The following is an 18,286-nucleotide window of genomic DNA, read 5'->3' as shown; positions in this document are numbered from 1 at the left end:
CTGCTTTTTTTTTTTTAACCAGTGATAGCAATTCTTAGTTAGTCCGACTCACTTAAGTCTCTCAATCCAAAGGTACGGTTCAATATAGTATGATTGTAGCTAAGAATACATTGCAATGAAAGCATCCCTAATTCTGTCATTAAATACAGACTGAACAGAACGTCAAAACATCAACAGCTGGCCAGATTTTAAGCAAACTACGTTTCTCGGCTGGATAAAGCAAACCAGCTTCTTGCAAGTAAAGTTTTGATGGATGCGAATTGTAATCAAGGTAAAGACGATCGCAATGACGGACAGGAGTCGTACAGTAAGCAGTGAGCACACGAACCGGTTATTATAGATGTGCAAACAAACCATGTATGAGCGCTCTCGACGCACATTGTATTTAAGACACATTTCAGTACATTCATGTTTCCACACACATTCAGGATAATGTTTTTATCTGTCATGTGTATGTTGCTGTGTTTAGTAATTCTGAATGGATCTGTATAGGCAGATAATGCAGTCAGGTCAAGGCATCATATGTTCAGTATCGCAACTTGACATCTAATGTAAACAAGCTCTAAAAAACTCTTACAAACAAACTCTTTGCTGTTGCACTGTACACATACTGTTAACTACATTCTGAAAAATGTTATGTAATTTTTTCATGTGTGCTTTGGTGTGCATAAATCTATGGATTATAGGGATATTTTATTTCAGTTGGTTATTAGGTGTCCTTTTGGAGTTTCCAAGTGTCCTTTTTTGGAAAGACTTGCATAAAACACAGTTTTGTGAGAACCATCCTTTAATCTGATAGTTTACTTTTTTTAAATAGAAATAGATATAGCAAATGATGACGAAATAAACGCGTTAAAGATAAATGATGTATGCTTAATTTCAAGATAAGTATGCGATTAATCACAATTAAAATTTTTATTTATAGACAGCCCTTAAATATAAATATAACGAATTTTTTTTTCTGAGCAAAACATTTTACATTTAATTACCTCAAAGAATTTCTGTATAACGTAGTTCCCAAAGACATCAGTCATGAGTTGGTAAGCAGCCTGTAAGATCTCCCCAAACACCATTTGCCTCTCTGCAGGAGTTGCACGCTCCAACTTCTGCTGAATAAATCTGGACATTGAGAAAAATATTTTACATTAAGCACAGAGACGCGTGACAAAAAACAACGTAAAAAAAGGATGTATTATAGTAGCATGCAAGTGTTTTTTTTTTTTTTTGCATTGTTTAAAGACATGTATGATCAAAAAATATAGTGTCAAAAGCTGTGTCAGTGTAAAAAAATCATTTTTATCTGGTAGTATGAGAAATGCTGACAATACATTTAACAGAGTGGATATAGAAACAGATGTCAGACATGGTTATTTGTGCAAGACCAACATACACATGCACTACTTAGTAATAGCATTTACTAGCACTAATGCATTTACTAAAACATTACTGTAAAACATTTTTTTTTTTTTTTTAAAAGAGGAGGAGTGAGAACCTGGATCCGTGCTGGTCTTGTGAGAACTCCACCATGTGTCCAGGCAGGTCTCGTAGTTGCAGGTTGGGAAAGCGGTTATTCCGGAAGTCCTCGAGTAAGCGGCTGCGTCCTGAAGGCATGACATCTGAGCGGCTGTAGCGGGCTCGTGGCGGGGGAAAGAGCTGACTGCTAGAGCTGAAAAGACTGGAGGTACTGCCCGAGCTCCTGTATTTGGCTTCTGCTCCCGGAGCAGCAGAAATATAACGGCCACTGCCATTGGGCAGACCACCTGTGAAAAGCAGGAGAGAGAGGAAAACAGGATTGAGTTTTTTCTTCACTTGTATATGTGGAGTCATTGTGTAGGTCACTCAAGATGAAAAATTCACAATTAAAAAAAATTGAGAAATGAACATCAAATTACATATTTGTTTGTTCATACACCAAACTTAAAGAATGGGGTGTAATAAAGGGCAAAACAAACCATACTAAGCTCAGAGGCCTGTCAGAGGGCTGAGAGCATTTTTTCAAAGCTTTTGAAATGGTTTGAGTTTGGTTGGGTTACTTGGTGTGGAAAGTGTTTTGCAATCCAATCAAACCTGGAAACAAACCCTGATTTGGATCAATCGGTTAGAACCAAAAGATCATACCCAGATGGAGGCTGGATGAGGACCCATGGGAGGAGGGCAGAGAGGGTGGAGGTGTCAGAGGTGAGTGGCCAGGTGTTAGTCCAATGGGGCTGGGGGAGGAGGAGTATCCTAGGCTGTTGTAGAAAGACTGGCCAATGGGAGTCAGGCTGCTACCACCACCACGCTTATACAGGTCAGAGCTGGCCAAAAGGGAGTCCCGACGGGTTGCGCTGCTGCTAGTGGAACTTGACACTGCAGGAGTACAAGAGTGGGAAGGACAAAGAAGAGAACAAGACAAGCATGTGACATCACCATTGCAGCAAGCTAGCTTGGAATATGGAAGAGCATTCAGCAGATGTAAACACTGATATTACTCTGACTTTGTCAGGAGAAATGACGACAAGTACACTTTTGTCAAATGTAAGCATTACATTAATCTGGCATTACATTGCTTGCCCATCCACATCCCTTTTATCCCGAATCCGATATAAATTATACCCACCTATTATCGCACATCTTTCTAGAAAACAAAACACCACAAAACATTTTCTTAGTATGTACGGAACAGAACGCGGAAGTGAAGTGGAACTTCATCAAAAGCAGGGGTGGCAAACTTATTTTCAGCTCGGGCCACATCAGCTTATGTGTACCCTCAAATAGACCTTAACATCTTCTAGAGTTTACTGGGCCACATGCATCCAAAGAATTTCACTATATATATATATATATATATATATATTCACTATATCTATCTATCTATCTATCTATCTATAGATAGATCTATCTATCCATCTATATATTTTTTTTTGCAACAACAGCACCAAGGCATTTAATTCTGGTTATTTTGGGAGGATTTATTTATTTAACAAACATTAATTTTGTGCTGCAGATCATTTTATTAGTTATTTACTGCAGGCCTTGCTAAAATTGCAAATGTAAATTTTTTTTTTTCCTTAAAATAGTTTCAATTTCATATTTTTAACCAACTAGATTGTGAAATTTGATAATGCAATTTATATATGTTAATATATAATTAATATTATATACAGTGAGGAAAATAAGTATTTGAACACCCTGCTATTTTGCCAGTTCTCCCACTTAGAAATCATGGAGGGGTCTGAAATTGTCATCGTAGGTGCATGTCCACTGTGAGAGACATAATTAAAAAAAAAAAAAAATCCAGAAATCACAATGTATGATTTTTTAACTATTTATTTGTATGATACAGCTGCAAATAAGTATTTGAACACTTGAGAAAATCAATGTTAATATTTGGTACAGTAGCCTTTGTTTGCAATTACAGAGGTCAAACGTTTCCTGTAGTTTTTCACCAGGTTTGCACACACTGCAGGAGGGATTTTGGCCCACTCCTCCACACAGATCTTCTCTAGATCAGTCAGGTTTCTGGGCTGTCGCTGAGAAACACGGAGTTTGAGCTCCCTCCAAAGATTCTCTATTGGGTTTAGGTCTGGAGACTGGCTAGGCCACGCCAGAACCTTGATATGCTTCTTACAGAGCCACTCCTTGGTTAACCTGGTTGTGTGCTTCAGGTCATTGTCATGTTGGAAGACCCAGCCTCGACCCATCTTCAGTGCTCTAACTGAGGGAAGGAGGTTGTTCCCCAAAATCTCGCAATACATGGCCCCGGTCATCCTCTTCTTAATACAGTGCAGTCGCCCTGTTCCATGTGCAGAAAAACACCCCCAAAGCATGATGCTACCACCCCCATGCTTCACAGTAGGGATGGTGTTCTTGGGATGGTACTCATCATTCTTCTTCCTCCAAACACGTTTAGTGGAATTATGACCAAAAAGTTCTATTTTGGTCTCATCTGACCACATGACTTTCTCCCATGACTCCTCTGGATCATCCAATTGGTCATTGGCAAACTTAAGACGGGCCTTGACATGTGCTGGTTTAAGCAGGGGAACCTTCCGTGCCATGCATGATTTCAAACCATGACGTCTTAGTGTATTACCAACAGTAACCTTGGAAACGGTGGTCCCAGCTCTTTTCAGGTCATTGACCAGCTCCTCCCGTGTAGTTCTGGGCTGATTTCTCACCTTTCTTAGGATCATTGAGACCCCACGAGGTGAGATCTTGCATGGAGCCCCAGTCCGAGGGAGATTGACAGTCATGTTTAGCTGCTTCCATTTTCTAATGATTGCTCCAACAGAGGACCTTTTTTCACCAAGCTGCTTGGCAATTTCCCCGTAGCCCTTTCCAGCCTTGTGGAGGTGTACAATTTTGTCTCTAGTGTCTTTGGACAGCTCTTTGGTCTTGGCCATGTTAGTAGTTGGATTCTTACTGATTGTATGGGGTGGACAGGTGTCTTTATGCAGCTAACGACCTCAAACAGGTGCATCTAATTTAGGATAATAAATGGAGTGGAGGTGGACATTTTAAAGGCAGACTAACAGGTCTTTGAGGGTCAGAATTCTAGCTGATAGACAGGTGTTCAAATACTTATTTGCAGCTGTATCATACAAATAAATAGTTAAAAAATCATACATTGTGATTTCTGGATTTTTTTTTTTAGATTATGTCTCTCACAGTGGACATGCACCTACGATGACAATTTCAGACCCCTCCATGATTTCCAAGTGGGAGAACTTGCAAAATAGCAGGGTGTTCAAATACTTATTTTCCTCACTGTATGTGCAAGTAAATGTATTTTGTGATTTATTGATTTCAATGAACTTTTTTAATGATCATGCTAGTTGATAAGATATAGTAGGAATTTACAAAACATAAATTCATTTACTTCAGTGAGTGGCCAATCAATTAGGAAACTAGAGTAAACAGTTACCTACATGAGGTGTGTTTGACATGAGTAAAAACGCATTTTGATGCATATAATTAGTTGTTTTTTTTTTAATATTGTTACTTCAAAAGACATCAGTGTGTATTTTAACAAACTACAAATGTTTTACTAGTACTTGAATGTATTTAAATATCTGAAACCTAAAATAAACATTAAATTGAAAATACTGATACATGACAAGTGCTGAGAAGAGTCTGTCGCCAGCCAGAGCACGAAAGGAGATTTGAATTTAACCATTACAAACTGAATGTTCTTACTGCACCGATGTGATACGTGTGAAGGGTTAATGTTCACAAGCAGAGCACTACTAACTGATTGATTTGAAAAATTAACTTGCAGGCAACATGAAATAAGGTGGAAATATGAAGGAATCAGTATAATGAAACTCTCTCACAGGCCACATGAAATGAGATTTTGGATGGTGGGCCTCGAGTTTGAGACGTGGTCTAACGCCTATAGAGGCGGATGTCTATTTGAACAGCATTCCAAATCAAAATAGAACCTAATAAAGGGTTGATTTGAGACTTTTTTTTCACAGGCAGCAACTTAATCACTACTGCACACAACGAAATAGTGAAACAGACCTGAGGAGCCAAAGGCACCAAGGGCAGAGCCTAGCCCAACACCCAGAGATCCCCCAGTGCTGCCGAAACCCAGAGATGTGCTAGGTGGAGGTGCCGCGCTTGTATGGGAGAACAGCGAGCTGCTCTGGGAGCTGGGCGCCACTGAGCCAGACCCATAGAAGGAGCTGGACTGCAGACCGCTGGAGGGGGGAGGCGGCTGCTGCTGAGGCTGAGGCTGCTGGGGTTGCTGGCAGCCCATGGACCGGTACAGACCGTTAGCAGGACCAGACATGCTGTTACCAGAGCCTGACGCATTGGCAGCTAGACAGAGGACAGAAAGAACAACAAGAAGATTAAAAGAAAGTAATAAAATAAAAAAGAAGATCAGTCTGGTCAGTAGAAAAAAAAGACACTGAAAATCTTTTTCGTAATTATTTTAAATAGTCTGTTTAAAGAGTAGGTAAAAAAGGCATATTCACCAGCTTGTGCGGCTGCTGGGTTGATAAGGAGAGGGGTTTGGACCAGTCGGACAGGTCCACCCAGACCAGTGCGAGCTCCAGGACCCATTACCAGAGCTCCAGTCTGATCATAGTAAGCAGCCGGTGCTAGAACTTGGTAACCTGATGTTAAAACATAACAGACTGAAATTGGGTCTGAATCAATTATCGTTCATGAAATGCGCAGAAATATAATTTTGTCATCAGGACATGATATTTTATTATAATCGAATGCCTTGAAGTGAGAATGGGTTGGCTTTTGTGAATGGATGTTAATGAAAGTAAAGCTTCACTTTTTTTCGCTCAAGTTTTGGGAGGAAACAGCTGATCACTTTATGAATTGTTGTGCTTACAATTAAACTATTTTAGAGCGAGCTATACAGGGAAATTACAACAAAATAAATGCTATTTTATAAGAGAAGTCATGGAGAATTTTGTTTTGTATTTCCATTTTATTTCATTTTTATAGTATCCACAAACAGTGTTAAACAATTTTATCTTTTAAAGTCATTCAATGATTCAGAATCAGATTTAATACATATATTTAAAACCGTGATAATCTGGTTTATTTCTGATATTTTTGTTATGGTTAGCAGACGTTCTGAATGGCCAGTAACAGCTGGTGAGTAGGGCTGCACGATTAATCGCAATCAACATGAAATCGCGCTTAAACCGATTTGGCTTTTTGCGTTTATGAAATCGCAAAGGCTGCGTTTTTTTTTTTAAGCACAGCTTGTCAACTATGTTCAGTAGTAAATGCTGCTCCATCTGAAAGCACTGCGAGTTTGAGTCGTTTATAACGTGCATTTGAAAAAGCAACATGCGTCAAACATCTTTCCAAAGAGGAGAAGCATTTATGAACCTCTTGTCCAACTAAAGAAAACATTCAATAACATGCTTTTACTCCAAACTCACTTCATAATGACAATTGAGCATCCTTCTGTAAGATGATATGGCTTCTTACACAGAATAAGGCAGTCATATGTTTATTAGTCATGTTTTATCAAAGCATTTCAATCTTCTGTTTATTCGGCTACAGATAGTATGATACCTATAGGGCAGGGGTCATCAACTAAGTCCAAGGGTCAGAATTTTTCTCTGCAGACACTGTAAGGGCCAGATGCTCGTAATATAAAATAAAATTAGTATTGTATCCTAAATAATGTGTTATTATTTGATATACTTATTCTCATTCAGTGGCTCATTCTCATTCTCATTATTTAATATTATTATCTTCTATAATATTATAAAAGATTACGGCCAAGTGTTTAAAAAAGACAAAGGAAATTGTATATTTGGACTCTTCTCTCCAAAACTTAGCCAACTTTCTTCTTCATGTCTTTCGGGTCTGGTCCCACAGGACTGGTCCATGCCTCAGGTCGGGTCCCCCTAGTGGCCTGGCGCACTTCTGTTTTGAGGAGTGAATTTGCAGAATTTCTCTCTTGGAGTTGTCTTGTTTTGTGTGTTTTTTGTATTTGCAACATTTTTCTTTGGCATTTGTTTTGTGGGTTTGTAAGTTTTTGGTTTTGCACATTCCTAGCCTGGATGCCAGCCGAACTTAGCCGCGCCCACAAAATTTTTAGGTCGGGAGGTTCGGTCTGGACTTGATCCGTTGAGGAGCTATTATGCCCGAACAAAAACTGTTCGGACCAATCAAATTGTCAGGGCGGGCTTTATACGATGATGGACAGATGATCAACACGTAATCATCCACGTCACCAAAGAGCGCTTGGGTCGAATTAGTTTACAACAAAGATGATTGCCGCTGGAGAATTGAGATTTCACACTTACAAAACAAATGCATATTTGGCATTGGCTACTGTCCGAGGAGAGGGCTCCGGGCTCGGTATTCGACCCGAACCCAAAGAGCTCCCCGTTTTCCAGGCTGTGGAAGAACAAGCCGAGAGTGAGTGGAGGGATGCTGAAAACTGTCAATGAATGTTAGGTGAGTTGACAGTGAATAAATATATGCTTCCTCTCATGCTGATAGGGTAGACATGGTAATAGTTTGATGACAAGTTGATTGGATTGATTATTTGAACGTGCTTCTCCTGTACTTTGTTTATGAAACATCATGTGTTGATTCCGCCATCGCGTCTATTATAGAAGATATCGACGGCGCATTAATTTTAAAAAAGGAACAGAGAACCGCGATCAAGGCATTTGTCGATCGGAAACATGAATGAAAAACATACATTACTTACTCCGTTGCTCTGATTGGTTGTAGGTCTATCCAATTGAGTGCAGAGGCATTTTCTTTCCGCCCCATAATCACAGCCCAATGGAGCAGTATCAGACTCACATTCTGACTAGAATCTGAGTATGACGACGTCAGGCTAGCACATTCCCGTTTTTGCAGCGTTTTGCCGTTTGCCCTTGTCGGCCACCGTTCATATTACCTGTACTGCAGCAAGCCACCAGGGGTGATAGCGATATTTTAGGCTTCATATTTGTGAGGCTGTCAAGCTGTCCATCACTGTCACATGCAGGTCGTAGTTTGTGGAGAACACTAGAAGAAAGGCCTTCTGAATATATTTGAATGAAAAATGGCACTCTCAAAGAGCCTTAAGCGGAAAGTTGATTCAGAGAACCGTAGTTTTAATGAAGAATGGACTGATAAGTGCGTATTCATAGTGCCTACTTTTAGAAATGCTGTACCTGTGTGCCTCATTTGCAACAAAACTGTCGCTCTCGCTAAAGAGTACAATCTGAGGCATCATCACAGCCAAAGCATGCAAGCTTCAAGGAGTCTTATCCTGAACAGTCACAGAGAAAAGTTGCTGCTTTGAAATCTCAGTACTCCCATGCCAGCGGAATTATTAACTGAACTTCAACTGAGCAAGAGAGGGCAACAAGTGCGTCTCTGCAAGCTGCCTGGGTACTCTCCAGGCATAACAAGCCATTTACCGATGCTGAGGTTTTTAAGGAGTGCATGGTGGCTGTTCTGGAGGAACTTGCCACTGACAAATCTACGGACAGGATAATTGCATCTGTTAAGTAGATGCCTGTGTCTGCTAAAACTGCTGTTCGCCGTGTCCATGTTTTGGCAGAGGATGTCCAGCGACTTGTAATTGATGAGATCAAAGAAGCCAGATACCTAGCGCTGGCTATTGATGAGTCCACCGACAATACAGACATTTCCCAAATGTGCGTTTTCGTCAGATATTTTGATGGCAAAGATTTCAAAGAGGAGCTGCTGGCCTTGATTACACTGGAGGGCCTGACCATTGGCGCTATTATCTTTGGTAAGATGGAGGAATTATTTCAAAAGCATGGACTGTCATTTGAAAAAGTCAACCTGGTTGTCACAGATGGTGCTCCTGCCATGATTGGCAGAAACAGGGGACTAGTGAGCAGAATTAAGGCTGTCGCTCCCAGCATTAACGCACTTCACTGTCTCATTCACCAAAGTGTGCTGTGCGCAAAATTAAGTGGCGATCGTCAGCACTGTTTATTCCGAAAATTTGTGCAGGAATCTGAAGCCTCTCATGATGACCTCTTACTCCACAACGACGTGCGCTGGCTCAGTAAGGGCAAAGCACTGGAGCGTTTCGTTGAACTCAGGGATCGCATCATGCAAGACACAGAATACATGTGCAACGTTGCATTTTTAACGGACATATTTTCCCATTTGAACGCACTAAATCTACAACTACAGGGGAAAGAAAAACCCGTGGTGAATATGGTGGAAAAACTTGATGCCTTTGGAAACAAACTTGATCTTTTCCACGAAGATTTGTTGCCGGGGAGGCTGCTACACTTTAGCACACTTAAGACAGTGGGTCACAGCAAAGTCACAGAGAACATGAAGACATTTATCACACAGCTGAGGGAAAATTTCTCTGCCAGATTTGATGACTTTGCCATTTCCAGGGATGTCATTGGATTTGTGCGTGACCCATTCACTATCAGCCCAGGTGGAGAATTCTCCACTAACGTGAGGAAGGTGATGCCGCTGGACGAGGCGGCTATTCAAAGTGAACTGATTGACATCCAGGCCGCTGGTGACATGAAGGCTGCTCTCCATGGTGCTGAAAGCTTGAGCGCCTTTTGGGTGGCTTGTCCCCAAGAGTATGACACACTGAAGACATCGGCCATGTATGTGTTCACCATGTTCGGATCAACATACACCTGTTAAGCTGCGTTCTCAAAAATGAACACTAAAAACGCATGAGAGGAACCGACTGTCAAACCAGTCTTTGGAGGACTGCTTGCGCATAAGCCTGACAGCTGACAAGCCCGATGTCAAAAAGATAGTGTCGAAGGGGAAATGTAACTTCTCCCATTAAGCAAACTTGAGTATTTTAGTCTTGGGATTTTCTTGCTTTTACTTTATTTGTGTTTATTTGTTGGATCACAGGCTACTTTAATTTTATGTAAATAGTAACATTTCTAATAACTGATGCCTGTCGCTTTTATTTGTCATTAGAACTATTTGCTGATGTGCAAGGCTTGCAATTGCCATGTTCTTCTCTGTTATGTTGATGGTAGTTATTAAGACACCGCAATTGTGCGCAAATCCCAGGCGAGGAAAATTGTGACATTTGTGAAAAAATGAGCACGTGAAACAATAAAAAATGTTCAATGAGAGCAACGTGTTTATCGTCATTTTTGATTGAAGGCAGGCTATGGCACAAGCTACTTTTCAGAAGGCGTTTTTTTCAATTGATTTAAAATTAATAAATAAATATAGAAACATACCTTTTCCTCTGACTAGGCTATTCCTGAATTCAGTATTATTCTGGGGGCCGGATGGAAATCTCTGGCGGGGATTGCTATAGGGATTACCTGGAAAGACATGCTTTTTCGTACTTTTGCGGTAGGGCATATTTGGAGTTTCTGTGCCTTCTGGCTTTCAGATGGAGCAGCATTTACTACTGATCACAGAGCTGTGCTGCACTGACAAGCTGCACATAAAAATAATTTGCAGCCAAATTTCAATTTATCGTGCAGCCCTACTGGTGAGTGAAAAAATTAATTTCAAACCCTGATTGCAATGCCGATTTTTGTCAGTAAACCAAAGTGAAGCACAAGAGCATTGCGCAGACTAATTTGTAACAGATGGTAGAAGGTTTCCATGCACTTCTTCAGTGAGAAGATTATTTACAAATCAAACAAAGACAGTTTTGCCTCCATCTATGCTGTTAGGCTCTATGCCAACCCGAAATGTAGGGATAAAACCATAAAATATCCATGATGAAGAACACATACACAAAAGAATGAAAGGCTTAAACAATAAGGGTGGGTTGCACCAACAAGGATTAAATTAAGCACAGTTTAGAGCTAATCTAGGGTTTGTAGGTGCACATTATTTTAAACCTCATCACCTGCAAGTTTAAAGTTAATCCCTAATTGAGATTTAAATGTAAGTTTAAAGTTATGGTGCAACAGAATTATTAGATAAACCTTGATTTAATCTAGGTTTAATATTAATCCTTGTTGGTGCAACCCACCCTAAGACTTAATAAACACTTAGTATGCTTAGACACACATTTCGTTGTAGATATAGATATTTTAAATAAATGATAGCTAACAAAATGCTCACTGCAAATCTCCTCTGTATTAACACCATTTTCAGGTTTCACATTAAACATCGTGTGGCACAATAGTTAAAACGGAGAGCTCAGTACAAATGAAGTGACGAACTGACAAAATGTGATTTTAATTGTGTTATGATAGTGTTGTAATAGTGATTTTATAATGTCTAAATATGAATGCAAAAGCAAAACATGTGAAAGACTTTATTAGTAAGTAGAATGAAAGCAAAAGCTGTGAAAATACTTTAGTAAGAATAATGACAATTACAATTATAACCAGCAGATGGCAGCAGAGGACCACTAGTTAGTTTCCAACAGTAATCGTAATCGCCACTAAAGCAAGGCAATTTTTCCATGTTTACTCCATTAAGCATGCTTGCACACACACAAATATTTGTTTCAATGTTATTGGGATATGTCATTGTGAAAATATCTTTTAATTACTGGGCCAGAGCACGCTTGTCATTTACGATGCATCTTTTTGTTTTGAAAACAGGAAGAAAAGTGCTTTCGCTAATGGCTCGTTTTCACTGAGCGGTACGGTACGGTACGGTTCGGTAAACCATGAATCGGCTAGCGTTTCCACTGCCAACAGTACCCTTACTTATAGGCGTGGTGTAGCCTATGCCGGAAAGAAGCGATCGACGCCATTTTCGCGCGAAGAAGAAAGCAATATAAACAAACAATGGATGACATACAGCAGATCTTGTTCTTGCTTCTCGGCATGTTTGCCACAAGAAGCCAAGCACCGACATTAGGCGTTTCTCAATAGCAAGTACGCAAAGTTCGGACTTGCCAAGTTCAGCTCAGGAGAATGACTCCCGAGGACGCGAGTCCGGTAATTCTGCAAATGGAACAGCGCGTTCTTCAAAGCGTCACTCAGCTCGCTCTGCTACTCCGATTATCTCTGTATGTACATTTTAGGCAACAATAAAACGAAATATGCATAGGTGTGATTGGCAAAGAACAAAAAAGCAGGAAAATATATGGCACACCTACCATGATTTTTTTTTCGTTCCGGTTCAGGGCTTCCGTAGGCTATTCTGATCATGCTATGACATTTTCTCGTTGTGCAGCTGGCTCTAGAGGCAATATTTTCTAACCATGTCGGGGGAGTTTTATGTGTATGCGTTTTAGAATAATGTCACTTCTGCCAGGTCATGTAAGGGCTAGACTACAGAATTTATTATACTTGTCAAAACGAAAATAGGAACTCCACTATGTCTCTCTTTACATTTATTTTGTCCCGTTGTCGGCTTCAGCTAAGAAAATAGTTCGCCCCACACGTCCAAAATTCTTAGCACACTTAAGATAACCTTCCGCAACGAGTGCAGGCTCTTTGGTGGAGCTCTGGTTTGAATGAAGTTCCATTGTGACAAATGAATGGACTACTTGCGGAGTGACATGAATCAGAGGCACAAAAAACGTTGACAGCGGTGAACGGTCATGTTTACCAATACCCGAACCGTACTTTGCGCGCGACCCGCAAAAAAAAAAAAAAAAAAACGGATTTGCATGATTTACGAGAGCATCATTTTCAGGTCGGAAAAGCCGGATTTCCGGATTTATCCGGAAGAATCACACCCCTGAATATGTTATAAAACACCACACTGCCTCTTTACGTTTTCATTTAAAGAAATCTTAAACATTATAGCCACACAAATGTGGTTCAGGCAACACGTATTGACTATATTCACTGCATGTATAAGGTTAACCTATTTATAACAACAACAAAACATTTTTTAACACAAACCTGCCTATTTTCATTTAAATTTTACAAATATTAAACTTATTAATATGGTTCAGGCAATATGTGCATTTGTACTCTGATCATCTTCACTGTAATACAATAAAAAGTTACAAAACTAAACCCTGTCTCTTTTTGTTTAATTTCAGTTTTATCAATAATAGCCATTATAAAAGTATAAGTAAAAAGTACAAGAAGCTATACAATAAGAAATAAAGCAAACAATTCAGTCAAACATACAAAGTCAGCGCTCTAGTCTAACGTTACAACGGTAAATTTATATAGCCTAAATATAAAGTTATGAAATTTCACTTAGCCCTCAGTTTGGCCAGGGAACAAATTATAGATTCACAAGACCAAAGATCGCCCATTAGGTCTACACAAGACGAATTATATCTCATGTTTAACCACTACAGAGACTTCAGAGTCAGCGACAAACGTCAGAAGGACCAGCCGAGGAAAGGCTGTTCCAGGCGGGGTACATGAGCGCCGAGAGCCCGGTGATTGCCTTGATCTCACAACCTGGATCAAATTTTCACAGATTTGAGCTTTAAAAAACTACATTCTCACCTGAAAAACTCTTAAAATTACATTTCATGACACAGTAACAGTAGTATTATATTTAAACTGTATATTAAAAAAATGCCGCTTCTTATGATTTCATTCCCCTTGTAGCACGCGCAATGACGATTCTCTGTCAACCAATCAATGTCCTGCAGTGAGTCTAGCTCCACCCTTTAGTACCGTACCACTGTGCTAGGTACCCCAATGGAAGGGTACCCAAAAAGTGGTACGGTACGGTTCGGCATTTTGATACCATTCACAACTTTTGACAGTGGAAATGGAAATGAATGCGTACCGTACTGTAATGTACCGTACCGCTCAGTGGAAACAAGCTATAATAGACTGCCTAATAGATTTATCATTTATCATTACGCATCAGAAGATTATTACGGAGGCAGCTGACTGGAAAAAGGAATTTGCAGCTTTAGCCGCAAACTACAATTCTTGTTCGTTAAAAAGGTGAGAACCTGACTGCATGCTTCTTCTCTGAGATTATGGAATATTTACATACATATTTATAGCAGGTCTATTCACACTGGATTATAGTATTATCCGAGGTAATTTTTCCAGATCATTTTACAGAAGGTAAAAGTCGCCTTAATCTTTACTGACATTGTCCGTAATGATTACTGAGATGGCACATTCGGACAGGACAAAAATCACTGAGAAGCTCAGGTAATAATTACTTTACCCCACCTCTCCATGTTTAACTAATTCAGTCTGAATAGGGCTTTAGAAAAAAAAAATTACTGGTGTGCATCTTGAGACAAAACAATGGCACTAACATATTTTAAGATATATGTCAGTGCAGGTTGATTTCAGTTAACCCTCTGGGGACCAAGGTGTTTTTGGGGCCCTTGAGATGTTCTGACATGCCTTGACATTTGTGCTTTTTTCAGTTATTTATAAACATGTTAATGACAAAGGTGTAAATTCACTATATATAGCACAAACAGGGCTACCATAATATGCGAGCAACTTGTATGTAGATGTTTGTATTTTTAAGAGAATAATGTTTATGCGTGGTTATTGGAAAAAATAAAAATGAAAGTTGCTGAATTAAGACCACAAAACACATATTAAATATGTGTCCACAAGACTTTTGACCAATGGATGTGGTCCCTTTGAGTTCTAGCTTAAAAATTATATGAAAATAGTCTTGCTTTATTGTTCACCAAAAAAAAATACATTGATTTAAATGGTGTAAAACAGGTTTTGCTTGGAAAGCCAATATGCGAGGGGGAGGAGTAGTTTACACCCACTCTGCATAATGACTCTGCCTAATGAGCCATTCTTTCAGGTGTGACACTGACTGAGCCACAATGCAAGGACAAAGGATGTATTTAGAAGAAGACTTATATTGACCATTTAAGATTTTGCTTACATCTCTCTTGTAAATATGTTTTGCTATTTTATTAAAAATGTTACAATTACAACAATAATTACAATTTCAACAATATTTCAAGTGTACTCTTTCTTTGTAAAAAAGAAAAAGAAAAAAGATTATAGGCCTACATTTTATCATATGTATTCATTAGTTTGAATATAGCCAACATTGGAACATCTAACATCTTAGTCTATGACTTTATTTTTGACAAATATATATATATATATATATATATATATATATATATATATATATATATATATATATATATATATATATATATATATATATAATATAAAACGTTAGATATGAGCAGAAATTGCTAAACAAAAGCTTATTTTATGTGGCAGTATATTTTACAGTAGCCTAAAAACTGTACCCAAATCTAGTCAACAAGTGACTGACTGTAACGTTGTTTTTATGAAATATTAGGGCATATAAATGCTAATTTGCAGTTTAATACGTTGCTTATACAAATACATTTTATTTCAACATATTCCAGTCAATTTTTACTCATCTCAGTAGGCTATAGCAAAGCAGTTTATTCTTTCACACACAGACGCGCGATTTATATTTAGGCTAAACATTCTTTACAAATATGTACCCTTCATTCATCTCACAGAAAGGCGAGTCATATTATAGAAATGCGATTCATCTTTTTGCGGTTTGCATAGGCCTACACTAACGTTATTCCATAACGTTATTCCACACTTGAGAAAAGAAAACAGCCTACCTCACTCCTCAGCGGGATCTGCTCCTCATATCAGGATATATTGTTCCTCATATCAGCACTGTTCTGAGGAATCTTTTCTCCATAAGGTAGGCTATATTATGCCTCACTCGATCGCGACGCGCTTTGTTTACAGCTGATTTGGGCGTTTCACAGCTCTGAAATAGTTCTCAGAATTTGCGTTTGAATAGCACGCGCTCTCCGGGGAGTGGTCACATTACTGTGAATTAGCTCGTAATGAGCTCGACTGGAGTCGCTCTCTTTTTATACAGATTACAGAAGATGAGAATATTTGTTTTTTATATAAGTTACTTCATTTAACAGATGCGATCTCAAGCTTTATGCCCGTGGGTCTGTTTGCCTGTTTGACTGAATTTTCGCGGAGTTATAGATCATTTTCGAACGCGTTTCAAATGGGAGTTTACTGACAGTGAGAAGGCAGAAATCGCATCATGTTAATTTTTCTTTATTTGTCAAAAAGCAAAACACTTTATTTTTATTGTGAGTATACAGAAAAAAAATAGAAACTGAACAGGATCGTTTGATGTATTACACGAAAATGAAAGATCAAAATTAACAGAGCATTTAGTGTTTATTTTCATTGCTAAAAAAAAAAAACGAGCAAAACGCGCGGGCGCGTTTTTGGTCCCCAGAGGGTTAAAACATGCATTTTAGTCTGGGACTAGGCTTAAGCCTCATCTGTGAAACCAGGGGTTGGTCAACTAAAACTTGACTAAACAAAAACAGGACAAGGTAGACTAAATATGACAAAAACTAAAAAGTACATTTGAGACAGGACTAAGACTACATTTAAAAATATCTGACAAAATTAACACTAAGGGGAACTGAGTTGCTGGAACTGTTAACAGCTACATACACAGGATACCTTAGATTCCTAGACTATGTAAATTAACATCAATGAAGCATAGCAAAGATATAAAGTTTACCCAATCCAAGATACCTGCATGAGTAAAAGGAAGAGGAGGTCAGAGCATGACTCACCTGGCATGCCTGCAAAGGCCAGGGCTGGGTTTGCGGCAAGGGACTCCTGTTGACTCTGTTGGCTCTGGCCAGGGGTCAAAGGTCGCTGATTGTTCCCCGCACGCATCACCTGGATGGGGGGAGAGTTGCAAAATAGCCTAAAGTAAACCACTAGCCTCTAAAGCAAATTGGTTCTTTAAAGGGGGGGTGAAATGCTCATTTTCACTCAATCTCCTGTTAATCTTGAGTACCTATAGAGTAATATTGCATCCTTCATATCTCCAAAAAGTCTTTTGTTTTATTATATTTTTAATTGTGAGATTGGCTGTACCGAGTCTTTCCGGAAAAAAACGAGCGGCTGGGGGCGGGCCGTGTGGGCGGAGCTAAAGAATCACGAGCGCGTGTAGGCTTTTGCGTCGAGAGCGTCTGGAAGCTGTGACATTACCGCGAGGAAAAAAGTTAAACCATCATCCAAAACAAACCATGGCTACTAACTGTCTGATTCAGCCATACATTTACGATCCTGAATCAGATCCCGAGGCTGAAATTGAACAAGAGCAGCAGCAGCAGCAGCAACGACTACAGCAGGACGTCTCTATGTGGTATGTATTGAAACTGTATATTGCTTAGTGGTTTTGGAAAAAGACTAAGTTCCACTTTATGTCGTCGTATTTTTTTTTTTCTTTAAAGGTGTACATGTGGGAAGTGCAGTTTGATGCCAACTGAGGCGGAAAACGTCTGCTGTTTTTAGAACACCATGTCATGCGCTACTTTTACACCATTTGTGTGTGTTAACTCGTGGTTTATGAGGACATGAATTGGTTTATGGATTACTGTATGTGACTTATCAGTACACAAGCAGAACCGTTTTGCACATCAGACTAATATTTTCATAGAAAAACCATGGAATAGTAGCGCATTTCAATGAAGATGCGCGCTTTGCGATTTAAAATGAAATAATTTATTTTTCATTGACATTTCTTCACACGCATTGTGTATTGTTGTTTGGAGTGGTTTAACAATAAACAAACAGAAACCTAGAGTGGCCAGCTAAACAAATGTAGCAAATACACACACACACCATACATCGCATGTTGTTTATTTGCTGTGCTAACGCGGCGATAGCTAAGTTAACCACACAGAGATATTTTAAGCAGTTTCACTCACCGCCTGCGGTTCCAACACACGATCGTGGTGACCCTTTTTCGTTGGGACTGCATCATCCTTTAGAAATAAACGATCTGCAAACCCGGCGTCAAACTGGGCCTTGTTTGTAAAACAAGCCTCTTCAAAATGCAGTGCACAAACAAAAACACTTTCACAACTCCGTTGATGCTCTGTAGAAATAAACTCCATCCA

At 39.3% G+C, this 18,286-nt stretch overlaps 1 protein-coding gene across 5 annotated transcripts in view; it reads right to left on the bottom strand.

Annotated features, from left to right (window-relative positions):
* The window catches only part of pum2 (pumilio RNA-binding family member 2), a 126,609-nt gene that overhangs the window by 24,539 nt on the left and 83,784 nt on the right, over positions 1-18,286 (bottom strand). For all 5 annotated transcript variants that reach the window (XM_079898963.1, XM_079898966.1, XM_079898965.1 and 2 more), the window contains exons 11-16: positions 16,949-17,057; positions 5,964-6,104; positions 5,506-5,805; positions 2,119-2,349; positions 1,493-1,760; positions 990-1,119 (exon numbers count right to left, since the gene is read on the bottom strand). In XM_079898963.1, coding sequence (XP_079755089.1) covers positions 990-1,119; positions 1,493-1,760; positions 2,119-2,349; positions 5,506-5,805; positions 5,964-6,104; positions 16,949-17,057 — 1,179 coding nt within the window. The remainder of the gene's footprint in view (positions 1-989; positions 1,120-1,492; positions 1,761-2,118; positions 2,350-5,505; positions 5,806-5,963; positions 6,105-16,948; positions 17,058-18,286) is intronic.

This window comes from Squalius cephalus (assembly GCF_949319135.1).
Source record: "Squalius cephalus genome assembly, contig: scaffold_37, whole genome shotgun sequence".
Classification (NCBI taxonomy): domain Eukaryota; kingdom Metazoa; phylum Chordata; class Actinopteri; order Cypriniformes; family Leuciscidae; genus Squalius; species Squalius cephalus.
Note: the sequence above shows the minus strand (reverse complement) of the source record. Positions and strands in the feature narration are given on the sequence as shown.